Below are 22,413 nucleotides of genomic sequence, written 5' to 3' on the forward strand. Positions count from 1 at the left end.
ACTAGCAAACAAAGCAAGAGTAGAGGAGAAAAGACATGACAATGCAATCTTCTGGCCAACTCTTCAAGAAGACGGTGGCAGCATCATTGCTTAGTGTACTGCATGCCACTTTTAAAGCACTCAATAGGTATTTGCTGAAAAACAAATACAATTCTAGACAACTGCACGCACCCCAGATCAAAACAGGAATAGCTAATATATCAGTTTCATAAAAGGTATACATTTTATAATTTAACTTCAAAGATATCCAAAACATTATATATTATAAAAATCAAGAGGTCACATGTAAACTATCCCTAAAAAAGTGTTATTTCAAAATCATTAAGATCTAATTTGAATATACTTTCCAGACTTTGCTAAGTCTAAAGAAAAAAAAAAAAACAACTCACCTCCCATTTTTCAGAAGCACTATTTCCACGTTCTCCCGTTCCAATGAGATACAATCTTCCAGTTCCATCTGACAAGGTAACCCAAGTAGAAGATGTGAAATGCATGGATGCGCAAAGGCGATTGTCATATGCTATCAAATCTGTAGGAAGTCGAAACACCTCTCGTGGTTTTCCTAAGGCAGTGTCCTAAAAAGAAGCCAAACATTATAAATGAATCCCTCCCTCTCCGTGACCCATACAGACACAGAATAAATATCTTCAGTGCACTGGTTACGCTTCTCTTCAAGAGTAGGTGCCTAATTCCCCTGCCTTTCAGTGTGAGCTGTCCCACTGACTCACTTCTAAGAAATAAAAGTGATGGTATGTGACTTCTCGGACTCGGTCATAAAAGACTTTACATCTTCTATCTTGCTTTCTCTTGGATTGCACATGGCAGACACACATGAGGAGGAAGTGAGGGCTCCTGACAAAAACCAGCACCCTGTGAGCGAATCATTTTGGGAGTGTACACTTTAGCCCTAGTAAAGCCTTCAGATCACTGCAGTCTTGGCTGACACCTTGGCTACATTCTCTTGAGAAACCCTGGAACAGAACCACCCAGCTAAGCCACTCTGATTTCTCACTGAAACTGTGAGATGACAAACATTTGTTTCAAGTCACTAAGCTCTGAAGTAAGTGGTTACATAGCAATATGGCAGATAACTAATACAATGCAGTAATCTAGTCTTCATTCTTCTCAGTTTAAAATTAATGACCAGTATTTTTAACTAATTGGAAATACTGCATCATGTTCTAAATGCCTACACGGACATTCCTGTGGTATGAAAATGCTATATTATGCTATTAACAACTTGGGTTTTTGTTGACACATTTTTATTGTGTATATGTCCTTACAATATAAAGTTGTAAGACGGATTACACATCATTAAAATGTTTTACAAGAAAATATATAAAAAGGGCTACAACTGAGAAAATAAACTTCCTCTCATACACCAAACTGTATTCAATTCAATTAATTTTTTTTAATTAATTAATTTATTTAGTTTTGGCTGTGTTGGGTCTTCATTTCTGTGCGAGGGCTTTCTCTAGTTGTGGCAAGCGGGGGCCACTCTTCATCGCGGTATGCAGGCCTCTCACTATATCGCAGCCTCTCTTGTTGCGGAGCACAGGCTCCAGACGCGCAGGCTCAGTAGTTGTGGCTCACGGGCCTCGTTGCTCCGCGGCATGTGGGATCCTCCCAGACCAGGGCTCGAACCCATGTCCCCTGCATTAGCAGGCAGATTCTCAACCACTGCACCACCAGGGAAGTCCCAATTAATTTTTTTAAATTTATTTATTTAATTTATTTTCGGCTGCGTTGGGTCTTCGTGGCTGCGCACAGGCTTTCTCTAGTTGCGGTGAGCAGGAGCCACTCTTTGTTGCGGTGGCTTCTCTTGTTGCAGAGCACGGGCTCTAGTGCACAGGCTTCAGTAGTGTGGCTCGCGGGTTCTAGAGCGCAGGCTCAGTAGTTGTGGTGCACGAGCTTAGTTGCTCTGCAGCATGTGGGAATCTTCCCGCACCAGGGCTCGAACCCGTGTCCCCTGCATTGGCAGGCAGATTCTTAACCACTGTGCCACCAGGGAAGCCCTCAATTAATTTTTTATTGTCATTTTAGTTTTTAGTTAACAGGTTTTCCTGCAGTACAAAAATAATCCTTGATTCATGTATTTCATTCCCTGCTCCTAGAACTGTTTAGATCAATATATGTACATATTAAAAAAATTTAAGTAAACTGTATCCTTATTAGCCTCAAATTTTTTAGTGACCCACTGTTTCTTTCTAAAGCATGCAATTTTCTTTAAAACAGCAACTTTCCTTCTTTTTGTACTCATATTTTACTGATTTACATAATATTGCATTAAATAATGAAAATGCAATGACAAACACAGCTGGCATAAAGTTTTTAGAATGACAAAATCTGGGTATTAGTGATATAAAGCTCAACTAACAGAAACAGAATTGTAACAGCATAGTACTGAGTAGCCTACTGGCAATAAACATTAAGCTCACCGTGGTCTTCAGTCAGTATGTTATTCAAAGAGAATAGAGAATATCAGTTAATCCAGTTAGTTAAGTGAAGGGCAAGTGAGAGAAATTTTACTGCAGGCTGATGTCTACATAGGCATTTAGAACATGATGTGGTATTTCCAATTATTGTGAAGGAAATGGACTAGTCAACAAGTGATAGTGGAACACTAGGGATCTTTAGGAAAAAAATTACACAAAAATATTCTTTACTCCAGATAGATTAATAAAATAAATGTCTTAAGGGAAAAGTAAAATAACTGTGTTAGAAGATTAATAATGTTTTAATAATCTCAAGGTGGAGAAAGCCTTCCTATGTAAATAAAAGACATGTAGGAGGTAGGGAGAGAAATACTTGCCACAAATATAAAGAAGTACTAATATCTATAACATAAGAAGTAACCTTAAAACTCAACAAGAGAGACAAGGTTATTAAAAATATTTTAATGGGAAAAGAATACGAACAGGAAAACTATGGTTTAAAAAAAATGAGCAAAATGCTCAAACTCACTAGTAAAAAAAATATATGATTAAAATAATAAGATATCTCTATTAGCCAGAAAAAAAAAATCTCAGACTGTTAATGTCTATTCTTGGCTAAGGTGCCCTGTTTGTGGGAACAGAAATAAGTATAGGCTTTCAGCAATGATTATAAATCAAATTTTACGATGCATTATATACCATTTAATATAATTCCACTTCTAGGAATTTATATTATAAGAATACTTGCACATGTACACTAAGATCCATATAACGAGAATGTTGATTTTGATGATGAAAATGAAAAACTGTGTCAATAAAAACTAAGATACAACCTAGCTGTTTATTAACAGTAAGTAAGAAAATAGCAGCCCTTGACATCCCAGTGCTAGCCTGGCAGTATCAGCTAGGCCTTGGTCTTGCTATGAGCTGGTGACACTAACAGCTATGTTCTCCTCATGAACATAAACAATTTCATAGAACATCATCATCAGACAAGGCCACTGTGTGACCTCTGTCACCACAATAGAACAATACAAAAACAGCATCACGCTGTAATGGTATCTGAACACAGATAAAACATAAACGTTGTCAAAGCTACAAACAGGACCCTAATCCATGCCAAGATTACTAACCACAGCTTGAGCCTTGGCCCAGTCTTCTTCCCTCCCTCTGGGTAAGACTTATTAAGATATCCATCATGGAATTATCCAGTTTCCTAACAGTATCCAATCCAGAGCAAAGCCCCAGTCTCTTAAATCCTCCCCCAAAATCATCTAATATAAGCTCAATCCTACAATAAGTCCTTTCTAACATCTTCTGAAATATCCTATGGTGTCGCATGGTATTCTCCTCTGCTGCAAAAAGTAATAAATCCAATGTGTTCAACTACAGATGTGTACCTGGCATCTTTGTCTGGAGAGCATTGGAAGAGGAATGGTTAACTGTGGAATAATCATCCTTTGGAATACCAAATAACTGTTAAATATACTGAAGTAGATTTACAATACATCAAAAAGATCACCAAGATAATAACTGGGAAAAAAGATGCAGAATATGTATAAATCCATGTATGTTGAAACACACACTGTGATATGACAGCGCAGAGTAAGCTGTAGACAGACACGTGCTATTCTGTTAATAGCGTTTACTATTAGGAAAATGAGATCACAGTGCAACTGGTGGTAAGGGAGATGGGGGGTAAAGAAGAACTTTCCATTACTGCTTCAAATACATTGCTTGACTGTTTTTTCCATATTGAATAATTTACGTGTGATATACATAATTAAAGGATGTGAATAAGATAAAATAAAATGGAACTTCTTCCTCAGAATAGTTGTTTCAAAGTAAAAGTTTCTAGTGGTCTCCTCCACTACACGCTCTTCACTATGTCTAATCTAGGGAAGCATTATTAGGAAGCCACTATTCTTCATTTCATGTTCAATTATAAAGGTGGTTTTAAGCCATCTTCTTTTAAATACAAGGTTCCACATAACTGAGATTGCTAGGCACCTAATTATCAGATAAATGAGTGCAATATCTAGTAGAATGATTAAGATATTCAAGTTTATAAATGTGACGCCAAAATTAATTAAATTAAAATGCAAAAGAAAACATACAGTATCTCAAAGTTATATGATAGTTTATGTGAAAGAACCTAAATGTTCCTGATTTTTGAAACCTAATTCTCAAAGAGTACACTGTAATTTTAAATGGACTGTACCAATAAAATATTTTCTTGTGTAAATTAGACTATTAAATTATTTCTGAATAACCTTCAATAACAGTTTTACAGTGTTCTAATAATAAAGCTTTATGTAATTAGCATCTATAAGGTCCTGGTCCCACCCAATTATTTTCTTCCTCCAGTCAAAAAAAAAAATTAACGTAACTACGTTCAAAGCTGCTGAAAATCATTCTAACATTTCACAAGTGAATTGCAAAAGAATTAAAATTTCATTGATAAATGGAGCACTTATTGAATGACTACAATAAACAGTACTGTATTAAATAAGTGCTTTGACTTTTTGCCATCTCATTTAATTATTTCCAAACCCTATGAAGTTGAAATTATTATTCCACTTTAAGAAGATAAAGAACTCTGTTCAAAAAGATTAAATAATTTGCCTGGAATTCCAGTGCTAGAAAATGGCGGGGCCAGTATTCAAATCTTGGTTGACCACACTCCAAAAGTTGGTCTTTCCTGTATTCCACACTTTCTTGAGAAGAAACCAATTCTCAAGTTTTTCTAAACAAATGATACCCCAGAACTCAATGCAACTTATAGAATAACTCCCCACCCCGCAAAAAAAAAAAAAACCCTAATATGAACGAAACTACCATATTCAGTTTTTCTTTCAGGCTAATATATTATGCAGTATTTTAATCAGATTCCTGAGTCAACAAAACATATACAAAATACAAATACAAAAATCTCAATGTCCACATATTGTATATAAATGACACTAAACAGTAAATAAGTACTGTTTTCATAAACTGTACATATTTATGAAAACATCTCAAAACCATCTGGGGATCTCTTAGTTACAGCTACAAGGAGACAAGCTCTGAACTAACAAAGCATTTTTCTAATACATGTATATTTACAGAAAACACTACTCAAGTTTTAAAAACTGGTCAAGCTAAATTAAATACAGATGCCATTTACTAGTATTATTAGACACTGACATTTAAAAATTTGCCCTTTTAAAAGGGAGTGATCTTTTTCTGGAGAAAGGCTTTTATCACTAATAACTATTAACTTTATATGGAAGAAAAAAGAAGTCTTCCTTTTTCCTTCTTCTGCCCCCACCCTTTTTTTTTTTTTGCTAAAGCTTTAAGGAAGGGTGTTTTAAATTAATTGCAATTTGACTGAGTCATGTCTTTATGTACCACAAAGCTTTCAATAATGTATTAAGCACACACAGTTCCAAGAACTTACTCCACTCGTTTTTCTTTAACCAGGTAAATTACTGGCTCCCTGTTAATAAATTCAGCTGTAGAAAATAAGCTAGATTCAGGTGTAGATAAGAACATACTGGCATACAACTGAGCTGGACTAACAAGCAACCTCACAAATCCATGCTTCAAATGGAATCCAGCAACTCTCCTCTCCATCTTTACATGCAATTTAAAGAGGCACCACAAGATGACGCTCTTCTTTAGTAGCAAAGACATGAGTTTTTCAGATAAACGGAAAAATAATTAGGACAGAATTAATCCCATAAATATGAAGACAGAACATATTACTTTAAAATAAGCCCTAATATCATAATAAAATGACAAAATAATAAAGAACCAAATTTTAAAACACAATTTTTTTCTTTCCTAAGGAATTTTCTACTTCCTAAATGTACTTCCTCCCAATTGACATTTCTCTAAAATTAACAATTGTAAACCACAAGTTAGACTGACTTAGAAGTATAATGCCTCTATAAACCTGTGTGTTGAACTGCTGCCACCTGCTGGCTCCTGACAAAATCTAACAGTCAAGCAACTTGTGGATTTCCTTTCTTGGGCCCTATAGCCTCCATCTTGACCACAATAGTGTTTAGCCCAGATTAACATGGATGGTCATTTTTGTAAATCAGCCACAAGAAAAGAACCTCTCTGGGATTTGTGAATGTGTGCCTTTGACTCAAAAAAAAAAAAATCAGACAATAAAATGTATATTAGAACTGTTTTCTGCTTTAAAAAATGTCAGTGAGTATCTAGCAGCCAATACTCTCCACCTGCCCCCAATACAGTTCAAAGAGCAAGTCAATTTCCTTTGTTGCTGATCAGAAAAATAATAACAGATTATTCCCATCTGAAACTATTCCAGTTCCAGAAAGCTCTCCAATTCAAGGAAGCCAGCAAAAAACTTTAATCAAAATCTGACAGATATCAACAAAATCAAAACCAAAAACCAATATAACTTGTGAAAACAAATACAAATATTACAAATGTCAGCAAATAGAAACCAATAATGTATCAAAAGAATAACACACTCTAACCAAAAATAATTTATTCCAGGAACTTAAGGAATTATGAAATTAAGGAATTTTAAAACTACAATATATCAATTTAATTCACTACACTGATAAATTAATAAAAGGCACACAACCATTAACAATAGGTGGGTTCTGAAAAGGCATGCAATAAAATTCAGCAGGCATAATAAAAACATTAAACAGAAACAGAAACTCTAAGAAGCAACTTTAGAACAATAAAAGCTATTTATCTAAAACTGACAATGTGTATTCTCTTAAGTAATTTTAAAAGCCATTACAATTAAAATCAAAAGCTAAACAGAGATACTTGCAGTCCACATTATTATTCAACATTGTCTCAGAGGTTCTATCTACTAACCTCAATAAGACAAAAATGAAATGACACAGGAATGTTATTTCTACTTTCATAAATACTGGAAAAGGAGAGATAAAACCATTTCCTTTTGCTAAGGATGGAACTGTCTGTGTACTTTGAAAACCTAAATGGGAGTAGGTAAAAATTACTGAATTGTCAAATAAGGTGACTGCTTATACAACAAATAGTCTTTATCAATAAGCATCTAGGAAAGAAAACAGATAAAACTATATTCTATTAATGAGAGGCAGAAACCATAAAATATTCAAGAATAAACTTAATAAGCATAAGATCAAGGGAAAACTATAAAACTCTTACTTAAGGACATAAAAGAAGATCTAAATAAATGAAAGGACATACCATGTTCTTGGGTTAAAAAAAAAAAAAGAAAAAAAAAAAGCCAATTCTCCCCAACAAAAAAAACTACCCACTCTAGCAAAAAACTGGAGATTTCTCTAATGAAAGTTTTAACTAGACTGACTCTGGCCATCAGACCTAGCTAAGTACAGGGGTAAAGGACGCCACTGAAAGAAAACAGAGGAATCAGCAAATCCCCACATATTAAAAGATGAGACTACAAACTCTTTTCTTTCCTTTGGATCCCAAAAAGCCACAATCAGGCCTTAATACTTCTCAGACAAGAAACCAGAGGACTCCTCTCTGAGGACACCTGCCAGCCCAGGAGATATAACTTACAAAAACTAACATTCAGGTCAGGGGATTCTCAAACATACAGTTGTCACTTAACAGTTGGGGAAAAAAAACAAAAAAGGTATATATAGGTATATGGTAGGTCTTTTTGATAGAGGATCTAATAAACTATTTTTAGAGTGTGTATTATGTCTTTTCGACTAAATAATTCAAGGACGTTGTAATCCAATTGCTAAAAAGAGAATACATATGAAGTGCTAAAAGAATTTAGGGATGAGAATGACAACTGGGAACTAGGAAAGAATGCACCTTGTAGAAACTTTCCCAGAAGTCATGCATTCTAAATTATAGTTTCCTTATTGCTTTCTAAGAGGGGAAAAAAAAAAAAAAAACTTTCCAATTTTACCAGGAAACTAAACAAATTTAAATGTACACTATAATTAGGAAGATGTACATTGCTTTGAACATGTACAAACATACAAAAGAGGTTGTTATTTCAATGTCAAGTTCAAATTGGGGAAGAGAGGGAAGGAAGCTGTTCATATTCTACTGTAAATTAATAAACTGGAAGAGACTTTACTTTGTATACTGCAGCATTCCCAGTGCCTACAATAATGCATAACATATAGCAAGTATTCAATAAACATTTTGAATGTCGAATGAATAGTATTAAATTAGACTACGTGACTGAGTTAGGCTCCATAAGTCAATATTCTTAAAGAATATCAGATTTTAGATTTGTCTTTCTAAACAAAACATAATGGAATCTTAGAAAAAAAGTAAAAGCCCTTAAATTTAAAACACACAATAAAATGCTAACTATGCATATGCAGAGTATGGATGTGTATGACCCTGTATGGGCAATATAGCACACATGTATGTCTATAGGGCATCTGGCTGTGTGCATACACTATCCAGTATATAGTGTATACAGAGTGTATGTATATTTAGTGTCTTTAATGAGTCAATAGACAGGCAGAGAGACTAAACCAAATAAGGATCTATAACAAATTATTCTAAGGTGTCCACAGAAGCTAGACAATAGGACAGGAAAAGGAATCAAAGACATATTAGTCTTTGCTCTGATTCATGTCAAGTAAGCTATCAAATAAAATTATTTTGAGATAGCCTCACCCACCAGAGGGCAGACAGCAGAAGCAAGAAGAACTATAATCCTGCAGCCTGTGGAACAAAAACCACATTCACAGAAAGATAGACAAGATGAAAAGGCAGAGGGCTATGTACCAGATGAAGTAACAAGATAAAACCCTAGAAAAACAACTAAATGAAGTGGAGATAGGCAACCTTCCAGAAACAGAATTCAGAATAATGATAGTGAAGATGATCCAGGACCTCGGAAAAGGAATGGAGGCAAAGATCGAGAACATGCAAGAAATGTTTAACAAAGACCTAGAAGAATTAAAGAACAAACAGACAGAGATGAACAATACAATAACTGAAATGAAAACCACACTAGAAGGAATCAATAGCAGAATAACTGAGACAGAAGAATGGATAAGTGACCTGGAAGACAGAAGGGTGGAATTCACTGCTGTGGAACAGAATCAAGAAAAAAGAATGAAAAGAAATGAAGACAGCCTAGGAGACCTCTGGGACAACATTAAATGCAACAACGTTTACATTATAGGGGTCCCAGAGGAGAAGAGAGAGAGAGAAAGGACCTGAGAAAATATTTGAAGAGATTATAGTCGAAAACTTCCCTAACATGGGAAAGGAAATAGCCACCCAAGGCCAGGAAGCGCAGAGAGTCCCATACAGGATAAACCCAAGGAGAAACACACCAAGACACACAGTAATCAAACTGACAAAAATTAAAGACAAAGAAAAATAATTGAAAGCAGCAAGGGAAAAATGACAAATAACCTACAAGGGAACTCCCATAATGTTAACAGCTGATTTCTCAGCAGAAACTCTACAAGCCAGAAGGGAGTGGCATGATATACTTAAAGTGATGAAAGGGAAGAACCTACAACCAAGATTACTCTATGAGGCAAGGATCTCATTCAGATTTGATGGAGAAATCAAAAGCTTTACAGACAAGCAACAGCGAAGAGAATTCAGCACCACCAAACCAGCTCTACAACAAATGATAAAGGAACTTCTCTAAGTGGGAAACACAAGAGAAGAAAAGGACCTACAAAAACAAACCCAAAACAGTGAAGAAAATGGTAATAGGAACATCCATATCGATAATTACCTTAAACGTGAATGGATTAAATGCTCCAATCAAAAGACACAGGCTTGCTGAATGGATACAAAAACAAGACCCAGGGACTTCCCTGGTGGCACAGTGGTTGAGAGTCTGCCTGCCAATGCAGGGGACATGGGTTCATGTCCCGATCTGGGAGGATCCCACATGCCGCGGAGCGGCTGGGCCCGTGAGCCACAGCAGCTGAGCCTCCGTGTCCAGAGCCTGTGCTCCGCAACAGGAGGGGCCACAGCAGTGAGAGGCCTGCGTGCCTCAAAAAAAAAAAACAAAAAAACCCCACAAGACCCATAAATATGCTGTCTAGGGAGCTTCCCTGGTGGCGCAGTGGTTGAGAGTCTGCCTGCTGATGCAGGGGATGCGGGTTCATGCCCCAGTCCGGGAGGATCCCATGTGCCACGGAGAGGCTGGGCCCGTGAGCCATGGCCGCTAAGCCTGCGCGTCCGGAGCCTGTGCTACTCATCGGGAGTGGGCCACAACAGTGAGAGGCCTGTCTACCGCAAAAAAAAAAAAAAAAAAAATGCTGGATACAAGAGACCCACTTCAGACCTAGGGACACATACAGACTGAAAGTGAGGGGATGGAAAAAGATATTCCATGCAAATGGAATCAAAAGAAAGCTGGAGTAGCAATACTCATATCAGATAAAATAGACTTTAAAATAAAGAATGTTACAAGAGACAAGGAAGGACACTACATAATGATCAAGGGATCAATCCAAGAAGAAGCTGTAACAATTATAAATATATATGCACCCAACATAGGAGCACCTCAGTACATAAGGCAACTGCTAACAGCTATAAAAGAGGAAATCGACAATAACTCAATAATAGTGGGGGACTTTAACACCTCACTTACACCAATGGACAGATCATCCAAAATGAAAATAAATAAGGAAACAGAACCTTTAAATGACACAACAGACCACATAGATTTAATTGATATTTATAGGACATTCCATCCAAAAACAGCAGATTACACTTTCTTCTCAAGTGCGCACGGAACATTCTCCAGGATAGATCAAATCTTGGGTCACAAATCAAGCCTCAGTAAATTTAAGAAAATTGAAATCATACCAAGCATCTTTTCTGACCACAATGCTATGAGATCAGAAATGAATTACATGGGAAAAAAAGGTAAAAAACAGAAAGACATGGAGGCTAAACAATACGTTACTAAATAACCAACAGATCACTGAAGCAATCAAAGAGGAAATCAAAAAATACCTCGAGACAAATGACAATGAAAACACGACGATCCAAAACCTATGGGATGCAGCAAAAGGAGTTCTAAGAGGGAAGTTTATAGCTATACAAGCCTACCTCAAGAAACAAGAAAAATCCCAGATAAACAATCTAAACTTACACCTAAAGGAACTAGAGAAAGACAAACAAACAAAACCCAAAGTTAGCCAAAGGAAAGAAATCATAAAGATCGGAGCAGAAATAAATGAAACAGAAACAAAGAAAACAATAGCAAAGATCAATAAAACTAAAAGCTGGTTCTTTGAGAAGATAAACAAAATTGATAAACCATTAGCCAGACTTATCAAGAAAAAGAGGGAGAGGACTCAAATCAATAAGATTAGAAATGAAAAAGGAGAAGTTACAACAGACACCGCCGAAATACAAAGCATCCTAAGAGACCACTACAAGCAACTCTATGCCAATAAAATGGACAACCTGGAAGAAATGGACAAATTCTTAGAAAGGTATAACCTTCCAAAACTGAACCAGGAAGACATAGAAAATATGAACAGACCAATCACAAGTAATGAAATTGGAACTGTGATTAAAAATCTTTCAACAAACAATGGCTTCACAGGTGAATTCTATCAAACATTTAGAGAAGAGCTAACGCCCATCCTTCTCAAACTCTTCCAAAAAATTGCAGAGGAAGGAACATTACCAAACACATTCTATGAGGCCACCATCGCCCTGATACCAAAACCAGACAAAGATACTACAAAAAAAGAAACTTACAGACCAATATCACTGATGAATATAGATGCAAAAATCCTCAACAAAAGACTAGCAAACAGAATGCAACAACACATTAAAAGGATCATACACCATGACAAAGTGGGATTTATCCCAGGGATGCAAGGGTCCTCCAATATATGCAAATCAATCAATGCGATACACCATATCAACAAATTGAAGAAGAAGAACCATATGATCATTTCAATGGATGCAGAAAAAGCTTTTGACAAAATTCAACACGCATTTATGATAAAAACTCTCCAGAAAGTGGGCATAGAGGGAACGTACCTCAACATAATAAAGGCCATATATGACAAACCCAGAGCAAACATCATTCTCAATGGTGAAAAACTGAAAGCATTTCCTCTAAGATCAAGAAGAAGACAAGGATGTCCACTGTCACCACTATTATTCAACATAGTTGTGGAAGTCCTAGCCATGGCAATCAGAGAAGAAAAAGAAATAAAAGGAATAAAATTGGAAAAGAAGAAATAAAACTGTCACTGTTTGCAGATGACATGATACTATATATACAGAATCCTAAAGATGCCACCAGAAAACTACTAGAGCTAATCAATGAATTTGGTAAAGGTGCAGGATACAAAATTAATGCACAGAAATCTCTGGCATTCCTATACACTAATGATGAAAAATTTGAAAGAGAAAAAGGAAACACTCCCATTTACCATTGCAACAAAACGATTAAAATACCTAGGAATAAACTTACCTAGGGAGACAGAAGACCTGTATGCAGAAAACTATAAGACACTGATGAAAGAAATTAAAGATGACACCAACAGATGGAGAGACATACCATGTTCTTGGATTGGAAGAATCAATATTGTGCAAATGACTATCCTACCCAAAGCAATCTACAGATTCAATGCAATCCCTATCAATTTACCAATGTCATTTTTTTATAGAACTAGAACAAAAAATCTTAAAATTTGTGTGGAGACACAAAAGACCCTGAATAGCTAAAGCAGTCTTGAAGGAAAAAAACAGAGGTGGAGGAATCAGACTCCCTGACTTCATACTATACTACAAAGCTACAGTAATCAAGACAATATGGTACTGGCACAAAAACAGAAACATAGATCAATGGAACAAGATAGAAAGCCCAGAGATAAACCCACACACCTATGGTCAACTAATCTATGACAAAGGAGGCAAGGGTATACAAGGGAGAAAATACAGTCTCTTCAATAAGTGGTGCTGGGAAAACTGGACAGTTACATGTAAAAGAATGAAATTAGGACACTCCCTAACACCATACACAAAAATAAACTCCAAATTGATCAGAGGCCTAAATGTAAGACCGGACACTCTAAAACTCTTAGAGGAAAACATAGGAAGAACACTCTTTGACATAAATCACAGCAAGACCTTTTTTGATCCACCTCCTAGAGTAATGGAAATAAAAACAAAAATAAATAAATGGGACCTAATGAAACTTCAAAGCTTTTTGCACAGCAAAGGAAACCATAAACAAGATGAAAATACAACCCTCAAAATAGGAGAAAGTATTTGCAAATGAATCAACGGACAAAGGATTAATCTCCAAAATATATAAACAGCTCATGCAGCTCAATATTAAAGAAACAAACAACCCAATCCAAAAATTGGCAGAAGACCTAAACAGACATTTCTCCAAAGAAGATATATAGATGGCCAAGAAGCACATGAAAAGCTGTTCAACATCACTAATTATTAGAGAAATGCAAATGAAAACTACAATGAGGTATCACCTCACACCAGTTAGAAGGGGCATCATCAGAAAATGTACAAACAATAAATGCTGGAGAGGGTGTGGAGAAAAGGGAACACTCTTGTACTGTTGGTGGGAATGTAAATTGATACAGCCACTATGGAGAACAGTATGGAGGTTCCTTAAAAAACTAAAAATAGAATTACCATATGATCCAGCAATCCCACTACTAGGCATATACCCTGAGAAAACCATAATTCAAAAAGACACATGCACCCCAATGTTCATTTACAATAGCCAGGTCATGGAAGCAACCTAAGTGCCCATCGACAGACGAATGGATAAAGAAGATGTGGTATATATATACTGTGGAATATTACTCAGCCATAAAAAGGAACAAAATTGGGTCATTTGTTGAGACGTGGATGAATCTAGAGACTGTCACAGAGAGTGAAGCAAGTCAGAAAGAGAAAAACAAATATCGTATATTAACGCATGTATGTGGAACCTAGAAAAATGGTACAGATGAACTGGTTTGCAGGGCAGAAGTTGAGACACAGATATAGAGAACAAACGTATGGAAACCAAGGGGGGAAGCCGCGGGGGGGGTGGGGGTGTGATGAATTGGGCGATTGGGACTGACATACACTGATGTGTATAAAACTGATGAGTAATAAGAAACTGCTGTATAAAAAAGTAAATAAAATTAAATTAAAAAATTAAAAAAAGAAAGCTTTAGTCTCCTCAAAAAAAAAAATAAATAAAATAATTTTATTTCCTATGGAAACTCTGCAATAGAAGAAAAATATACTGACCAGTCCACACTGCTTATCTACAGTATTTCAAATGCAGTCATGAACTTTAACTCTAGATTTCCAATCTTTTGATTTAAGTTGGGATTAGTATCCCAAATCATGATTATCAATGAGTGAGCTGATAAAACCAAGCTTCTGGCTCTGAAATGTGACCCTATCAGCATCCCTCTCCTAGCCACGCATAGTAGTAAACTATTTCCTCCTCCATACTACTTCTGCATCTTATCCTTACTTCCACTGTGATGTTATCAATTTATTTGTGTGTGTGGCTACAAAGCATGCAGCAGTATTCAATAAATGTCTGTTGAAGAAAAATAAATCTTTCTTATTCAGTAAAATTATCTCAACAAACCAGACTCATACTTGTACCTGAAGAATAAAAAGATCCTATCAAGAATGTAAAGCCAACTCCAAAGAGTAAGAAAAAGCTTTAAACAACTGTTATCCATTGTATAAACAGACTGATTAAGCCTTCTGCTGGCTGCTAGGATTATAGAAATATAAGAAAGACCCACAGCCTAGACCAAGTGTTGGCAAACTATAGCCCATGAGCCAAATTAGCCTGCTGTTTTTGCAAATAAAGTTTTATTGGAACACAGCCACAATCATTGTTTACATATTGTGAATTGCTGTTTTCACATTACTACAGCAAAACTGAGCAGCTGTGACATAAGACTGTCTGGTCCATAAACCCTATAACATTTATTATCTGGCCCCGTGCAGAAGAAGTTTGCCAACCCCTGGCCTAGCAGGAATTCAAAGTCCATGCAGATCTGAGAGCCAATGGTTTGAATATCCCTGGGGGAACAAAGGGTGGATGTCATCAAGCTTCCTAGATGAAATGGTTAGCTGAAACTCAAGTGAAGACTGGGAAGCAGCCTGACACACAAGTTAAGAGAGAATGTTTCAGGTAGAGTAAATTATGTGGGAAAAGAGCTGGAGGGAAAAGGATACAGAGCATGTTTCAGTAACTGCAAGAGTTTAGTATTGTTAGAATGTAGTGTACAAAGTGGTGAAAGACAAGGCTGGAGAAAAGGGCATTATAAGCTGCATTTGCCAAGGTGAGGAGTTTGTATTTTTTAAACAAATACATCACTTTATGCTTATACTTGCCAGGAAAATCAAAATCAAACAAACACACACACACATAAAACCCCACCTCTGGAAGAATATACAAGAAACTAATAAAAAGAAGTTACGGAGGGAAAGGGGGTATTGAACATAGGACAGATAAAACTGGGGTCAGAGAGACTTTACTAAATACCTTTTCAAATTTCTTGTTTTTTAAATCACATGAATGCATCATCTATTCTAAAATTACATATTAATAAGTGTGGATTTTGTCATAAAGGAAATATTTAAGGAATTTAAATGAGAAGTGATAAGATTAAACAAGCAAAGTAGATAGATTATTCTGTAGATGCAACACAAAGGAAAGCTGAAAGGAGCAGAGAGTAGTCAGGAAGCTACTGACAGACCACTGATTACTTAAAGCAAATACATTAACAATGTATTGTGGAGCTTACAACATATGAAGAAGTATAAAATGTATGACAATAGCTCAGAGGATCGAAAAGTAAAAGGAATTATAATATCATAAGATTTTTACATTTTTTAAAAGTGGAATAACATTAATTAGAGGCAAAGTAGGATAAATTAAGGATGAGTACTACAATCTCTACATTAACCATTAAAAATAATAACAATACAAACAGGTTTAAATAAAATGCCAAAAGAGAAAATTAAGTGGAATTTTAAGAAAAAAATTTTTAAAAAGAAAAACTGTGATAAATTAAAAAAAACAGGTAGGAAGAGAGACACAAAGGAACAAAAAGCAGATGGGACAAAATGGAAAGAATTAGCAAACGGTAACATAAACCCAACCATATCAGTAATGACATTAAATATAAATGTACTAAGCCAATTAAAGGACAAAGATTGTCATTCTGGATAAAAAACAAAACCCAACTATATGCTCTTTACAAGAGACACACTTTAAAAATAACAACACTGACAAACTCAAAGAAAAACGAAAGAAAAAGACAAATACTAATTAAACAACAAAAAAAAGCCAGGACAGCTATAATAATATCAGAAGACTTCAAGACAAATTATTCCCAGAGCCCAGAGATAAAGAGGGATATTTTATAATGCTAAAAGGACATTGCATAGCAGATAAAACAATCCTACTGATAAAATGTCTGCACCCAGTTAACATACTTAAAAATACATAAAGCAAAAATTAACTAAAAGGAAAAAACAGATAAATCCACTGTCATAGGATTAACTACTCACATAGAAAAAGCAGTTACATCAATATTGAGATATAAAACACATCAGAGTAGTTGCCTGTTGGTAAGAGTGGAGGGGAATAAGTAAATATAAGTAACAGGAATAAGGGGAAAAATTAAAATTGAATTAAACAAAACAAAGCCTTACATAAACTGATGATAGGATTCTATATATTAAAGGTATGTGTACCTCAATTCTCTAGATATTAGAGGAAAAGGGAAAATTAAGTAACAAATTTATTGGAAAATCCCTAGTATTACAAATTTTTTTCTTACCAGCATCACTGTTAAATTCATAATTCTTCCAAGGTTATCAACGTAATAGACACTGTCTTGGTACCATGAATCACAGTGTAGGTAATTATACATTCCAAAAGCATGCATGTGTTCCAGTGTATACTGATCATCTCGAAGTTTTACTTCTGCCACAGCTGAAATATAAGAAAAATAAACAAACATCAAGAGTTCTGCCTCAGATTGTTCTTTTCTGCAGAACGCCAACAAGGCAAAAAAATCACAGAATACTGATTACCAAGGCCTCAGGACAACTCACTACATTTTTCATTTCAAAAACAATTTCTGGGCCCCTACTAGGCACTGTGTGCAGAGGATAAACCGTAAGTAAAACTGACAAGGTGCCTGCCCTTACAGAACTCAGAATAGAGTGGCCAGAGGAGACAGAGCTCCTCATACCACACTCTTATCCTTTAGGTACCTCTTCCTTGTAATTATAAATAAAAAGAACAGAGAAATCATAAAATTGAAAGATTTCCTGTTTTCTGGGCAAATATTAAGTACACTTTATAAAGTGTGTGCTTTTTAAAATGCTCTACCTCTATCACCTCATTCATTTTTTACCACACATTAAGAAATAAAGAGAATGTTTTTATTATCCCATAAAATAATTATGGTAATAAATGTAAGTGCAAATGGTGACTTCTCTAATGCTATACCACATCTTTCCCAAGAGTAGAGAACAAAACAGTGATCATATCTGGAACAGAAACAAGGTTTCCTATTTAAAGACCAGTGTTTTTTCCACTAGGGCATTGGAAGCTTCCATAACTTTATTTTACTTTTCTCCAGCTTTATTGAGATGTAATTGGCGTATGACATTGTATAAGTTTAAGGTACACTACATAATGATTTGATATATGTATTTATTGTGAAATGATTATCAAAATAAGTTTACTTAACACATCCATCACCTCATAGTTACAATTGTTCTTCTCGTTATAAGAACTTTTACGATCTGCTCTTAGCTGCTTCCATAATTTTATGTTTCCTTTTAATTAATTAATTTATTTATTAATTTATTTATTTTTGGCTGTGTTGGGTCTTCATTGCTGCGCACGGGCCTTCTATAGTTGTGGCAAGCGGGGGCTACTCTTCGTGGCGGTGCACGGGCTTCTCACTGAGGTGGCTTCTCTTGTTGCAGAGCACGGGCTCTAGGCGCGCAGGCCTCAGTAGTTGTGGCATGCGGGCTCAGTAGTCGTGGCGCACGGGCTTAGTTGCTCCGTGGCATGTGGGATCTTCCCGGACCAGGGCTCAAACCCTGGCGGATTCTTAACCACTGCGCCACCAGGGAAGTCCTGCTTCCGTAATTTTAAATCTGCCAAGCATGATCTCTGCCTCCCACTCCTCCTTCCCTTCTATGTAGAGAGACACTTATAGTTCAGGGCTGCCAGTGACCTAGAATTAATTTCTGCTCCAACAGGAAATACATAAGTAGACTATGCTGGGCCAATATTTCACCTTAATTATGAAACTCACCTTACTGTATTCTGATTGCAAGTATTTTCATCTTTTCTTCCCAAATGCTCACCTGTTCGTACTTCTATTACCTGCCTTGAGTCCTGGCTGACTTACATTTATTCATTCATTTATTCAGCAATTTATTTATTAATTTATTTATTTATTTATTTATTTATTTATTTTTGCGGTACGCGGGCCTCTCACTGTTGTGGCCTCTCCCGTTGCAGAGCGCAGGCTCCGGATGCGCAGGCTCAGCGGCCATGGCTCACGGGCCCAGCCGCTCCGTGGAATGTGGGATCCTCCCGGACCGGGGCACAAACCCGTGTCCCCTGCATCGGCAGGCGGACTCTCAACCACTGCACCACCAGGGAAGCCCAGCAAATATTTTAATAGGCACAAATGATACAATGATGAGAAAAGAGCACAGAATCTACCTTTTTAACACTTATGATCCAGGGGGGAAATAGACGTTAGTCAAATAAATAAATATATAATTAAACTGTAATAAATGTTATAAAGAAACATTATTGGCTACTGTGAGAACAAATAACACTGGAAGCTGATCTACTTGGGGAGGTTAAAGAAGACTTTAAAAAATTTGAGCCAAGCTACAAAGGACAAGATAGAGTTAACTTAAGAAACATCCCTACACACACACACACACACACACTACTTATCACACGCAAAATGAGAGCAGGCCAAAGTAGAAGGAAACACTTGTGTTCAAAAAACTAAAAGTCAGCCAGACTGGCTGAAACACAGAGCAACAAGGAGAACTGCACAAGGAAAGGCAACAGATGAATAAAGCTAGAGAACTGGGCAGAAGCTGGATCACAAAAGGCCTTCCCTTTATTTATCTTTGTTGATAAACTCAATGTAATAAGAGCTCATTTAAGAACTTTTAAGCGGGAGAATAAAGTCCAGATTCGAATGTATAAAAGGTTACTTATAGGGACTTCCCTGGTGGCGCAATGGTTAAGAATCCGCCTACCAGTGCAGGGGACACGGGTTCAAGCCCTGGTCCAGGAAGATCCCACATGCCGTGGAGCAACTAAGCCCACGCGCCACAACTACTGAGCCTGTGCTCTAGAGCCCGCGAGCCACAACTACTGAGCCTGCGTGCCACAACTACTGAAGCCCGCGTGCCTAGAGCCCGTGCTCTGCAACAAGAGAAGCCACTGCAATTAGAAGCCCACGCGTCGCAATGAAGAGTAGCCCCCGCGTGCCGCAACTAGAGAAAGCCCACGCGCAGCAACGAAGACCCAACGCAGCCAAAAATAAATATATATATATATATATATATATATATATATATATTTTAAAAAAAAAGGTTACTTATAACTACCTATGGAAAACAGACCAGAGCAAAAGCAAAGTAAACCCAGGAAGATCCACCAGGAAGCTACTGCAGTCATCCAGGTAAAGGATGATTGAAATTTGGAGACCTATCAGAGGTTAAATCATTATAACTTTGTAATGGATTTGATAGAGGCTGAGGAAATTATTACATGACTCAAGGAAGTGTTTATTTGATAAGGAAGTTAAAAATACATATTCACTGATTAGAAGGGAAACAATCGTTAATTCTTGTTTTTCTAGCACCACTGTGTGGATTAAACTCAATACTGCAGGAAGTGTACGTGGTAACAGAATGGTCCAAAGCAGTAATATTAGGCAATGATACAACAAATACATTTTCTTCATATTTGTACCAAAGACCCCTGACCAAACCTGAGCAAGCCAGAGACTTCTTAGCCCTTTGCCTTGGTACAACACCTCGTCTGTAACTGTATTGATTCTGGAAAACCATTATTAGGAAACCAGGAAATAGTCTAAGTCTTAGGTTGCTGCATTCTGACAAGATTAATTTAGGTAGGTTATAAGGACACAAATGAAGGGCACATTACATACTTGCTATTTTGCAAAAGCTGACAGTGCTCAGAAAAAGGCCACCTCTCTGGCCCCAAATGAGAAAGGAAAAGTTATTGCATTTACCATGTTAATCAACTTGAGTATAAAAGGGCAGGCAGAGAAAAATGAAAGGAGAAAAGCAATGTCCAGAATGTGACAGAGGTTAACCACTGATGGGGCTCTTTTGTAAAGCCTAAGGGAGGGGTGGACAGCAGGGAGTCTCCAATCCAGCTTGTTCTTTGAAATGACTGAAGAAGAGGAACCTCTTTAACAGAGGCTAGGAAGCCACTGTAGTAAAATATTTTATTAATTAACATTATCTTGCATTAGAAATAAAACAGCTTTGCTGAAAAAGCCTTCTCTCTTATTCTATGAAAAAGAACTTAGGGCCTAACAAGAAGGGAATCTCCCTTAATCTTTACCTAAATTTCTTATAAAACATGCATGGAACCTCAAAAACCTACAGTTTTTCATTCACAAATTATTTATTGAATGTCTACTACGTGCCAGACATGGTGCTTGGCATTGGGCAAATACTGGTAAATAAAACAGACATAATCTCTGTGTCCTAATGGTGCTAACAATGGTCACAATTACTGCTTCTTGCCCTTTCAAAATACACAATTAGGTTGAACCACATTAAACTGTCAATATTCAACTCTTTTGACACCAACTGAATATGATTCTATCTAATACTTACATAAGCAAAGTACAGTATTTTTTTAAAAGGAGGGGAAGGGGCAAAGAACGTTAACTCACAAAGGTCACTTCTTAGACCATTTATCTTCTAAAAATGATCAGTTAAGTCCTCTGTTCACCTAGTTACTAAGTTTGCTCTTTGCATATAAAGATGTAAAAAAGCAAGAGTACACATTTGTATTAGTTCTGAAGCAAAATATACAGAACAAGGCAGGGCTACACTTAGCAGCACTGCTCCCACTGCTCTTCTATACAATGCTTCTGCACCATAACACACTGATCTGCTTCTCTTCCCCAAATTTTCCTCCAGAAGAGTAGGCATGAATTTTATAGTAAACTTACATAAATAAGTTACATGGCCCTTCTCTCCCTTTATTCCAATTATAGCCTAAACCTTCACCAGCTTTTATTCTCCCTGCCCTGAAGTAACAGCCCAGAGACCACAAAGTGCATTAGAAAAAGCACGAGCTTTAGGGTCAGGTCAGCCACTGATGCCTAAGGTTAGGTTACCTAACTTTCTACCCTGATTCCTCACCTGTAATAAAAGTTAATAATACTTATCCTGTGAAATTACTGACAAGTTTAAATTATGTGAAGTATTTGCTATGTGACACCTAAGAAGAAGATTAAGTGTTCATCTCCCGGTTCCTCTTCTCCCTTCCAAGGCTAATTTTCACAGCTGTTTATGATTTCATTCTCTCCTGCCTCTTCTAGGCCTTTCCTCAGGTTATCTCCTCTCCACTGGCCCCTTCTCCTCCACTTAAATATGCTGAAAACTTCCCCATTCTCAAAACACATGAAAAAGATTTCCTCTTCTTCGCTCTGCACTCAAAGCAGAGCTCTCTCCCACCCTGTACTTCTCAAACTTCTCTAAAAAACAGTCTACACTCCCATTTTCTCATTACCCTCATTAACCCATTTTAATTTTGTTTCTAGCTCTACTACTCTATAAAATTATTTTTCCCTTAAAAATATGCATTGAGCAGCCATGATGGAATAATAGTAATCAGATTTATCCCTCCCTCAGAAACAACCAGTAAGACAAAATAAAATGAACCAGACAAAATTACATGAAACAATAATTTTCAAGACAC

At 36.6% G+C, this 22,413-nt stretch overlaps 1 protein-coding gene across 2 annotated transcripts in view; it reads right to left on the reverse strand.

Annotated features, from left to right (window-relative positions):
• NUDCD1 (NudC domain containing 1) overlaps positions 1-22,413 on the reverse strand; it is an 84,943-nt gene that overhangs the window by 55,509 nt on the left and 7,021 nt on the right. For both annotated transcript variants that reach the window (XM_081258903.1, XM_081258902.1), the window contains exons 2-3: positions 17,231-17,385; positions 390-575 (exon numbers count right to left, since the gene is read on the reverse strand). In XM_081258903.1, the coding sequence (XP_081115029.1) occupies positions 390-575; positions 17,231-17,385 (341 nt within the window). The remainder of the gene's footprint in view (positions 1-389; positions 576-17,230; positions 17,386-22,413) is intronic.

Source organism: Mesoplodon bidens (assembly GCF_964165515.1).
Source record: "Mesoplodon bidens genome assembly, chromosome: 16".
NCBI lineage: Eukaryota > Metazoa > Chordata > Mammalia > Artiodactyla > Ziphiidae > Mesoplodon > Mesoplodon bidens.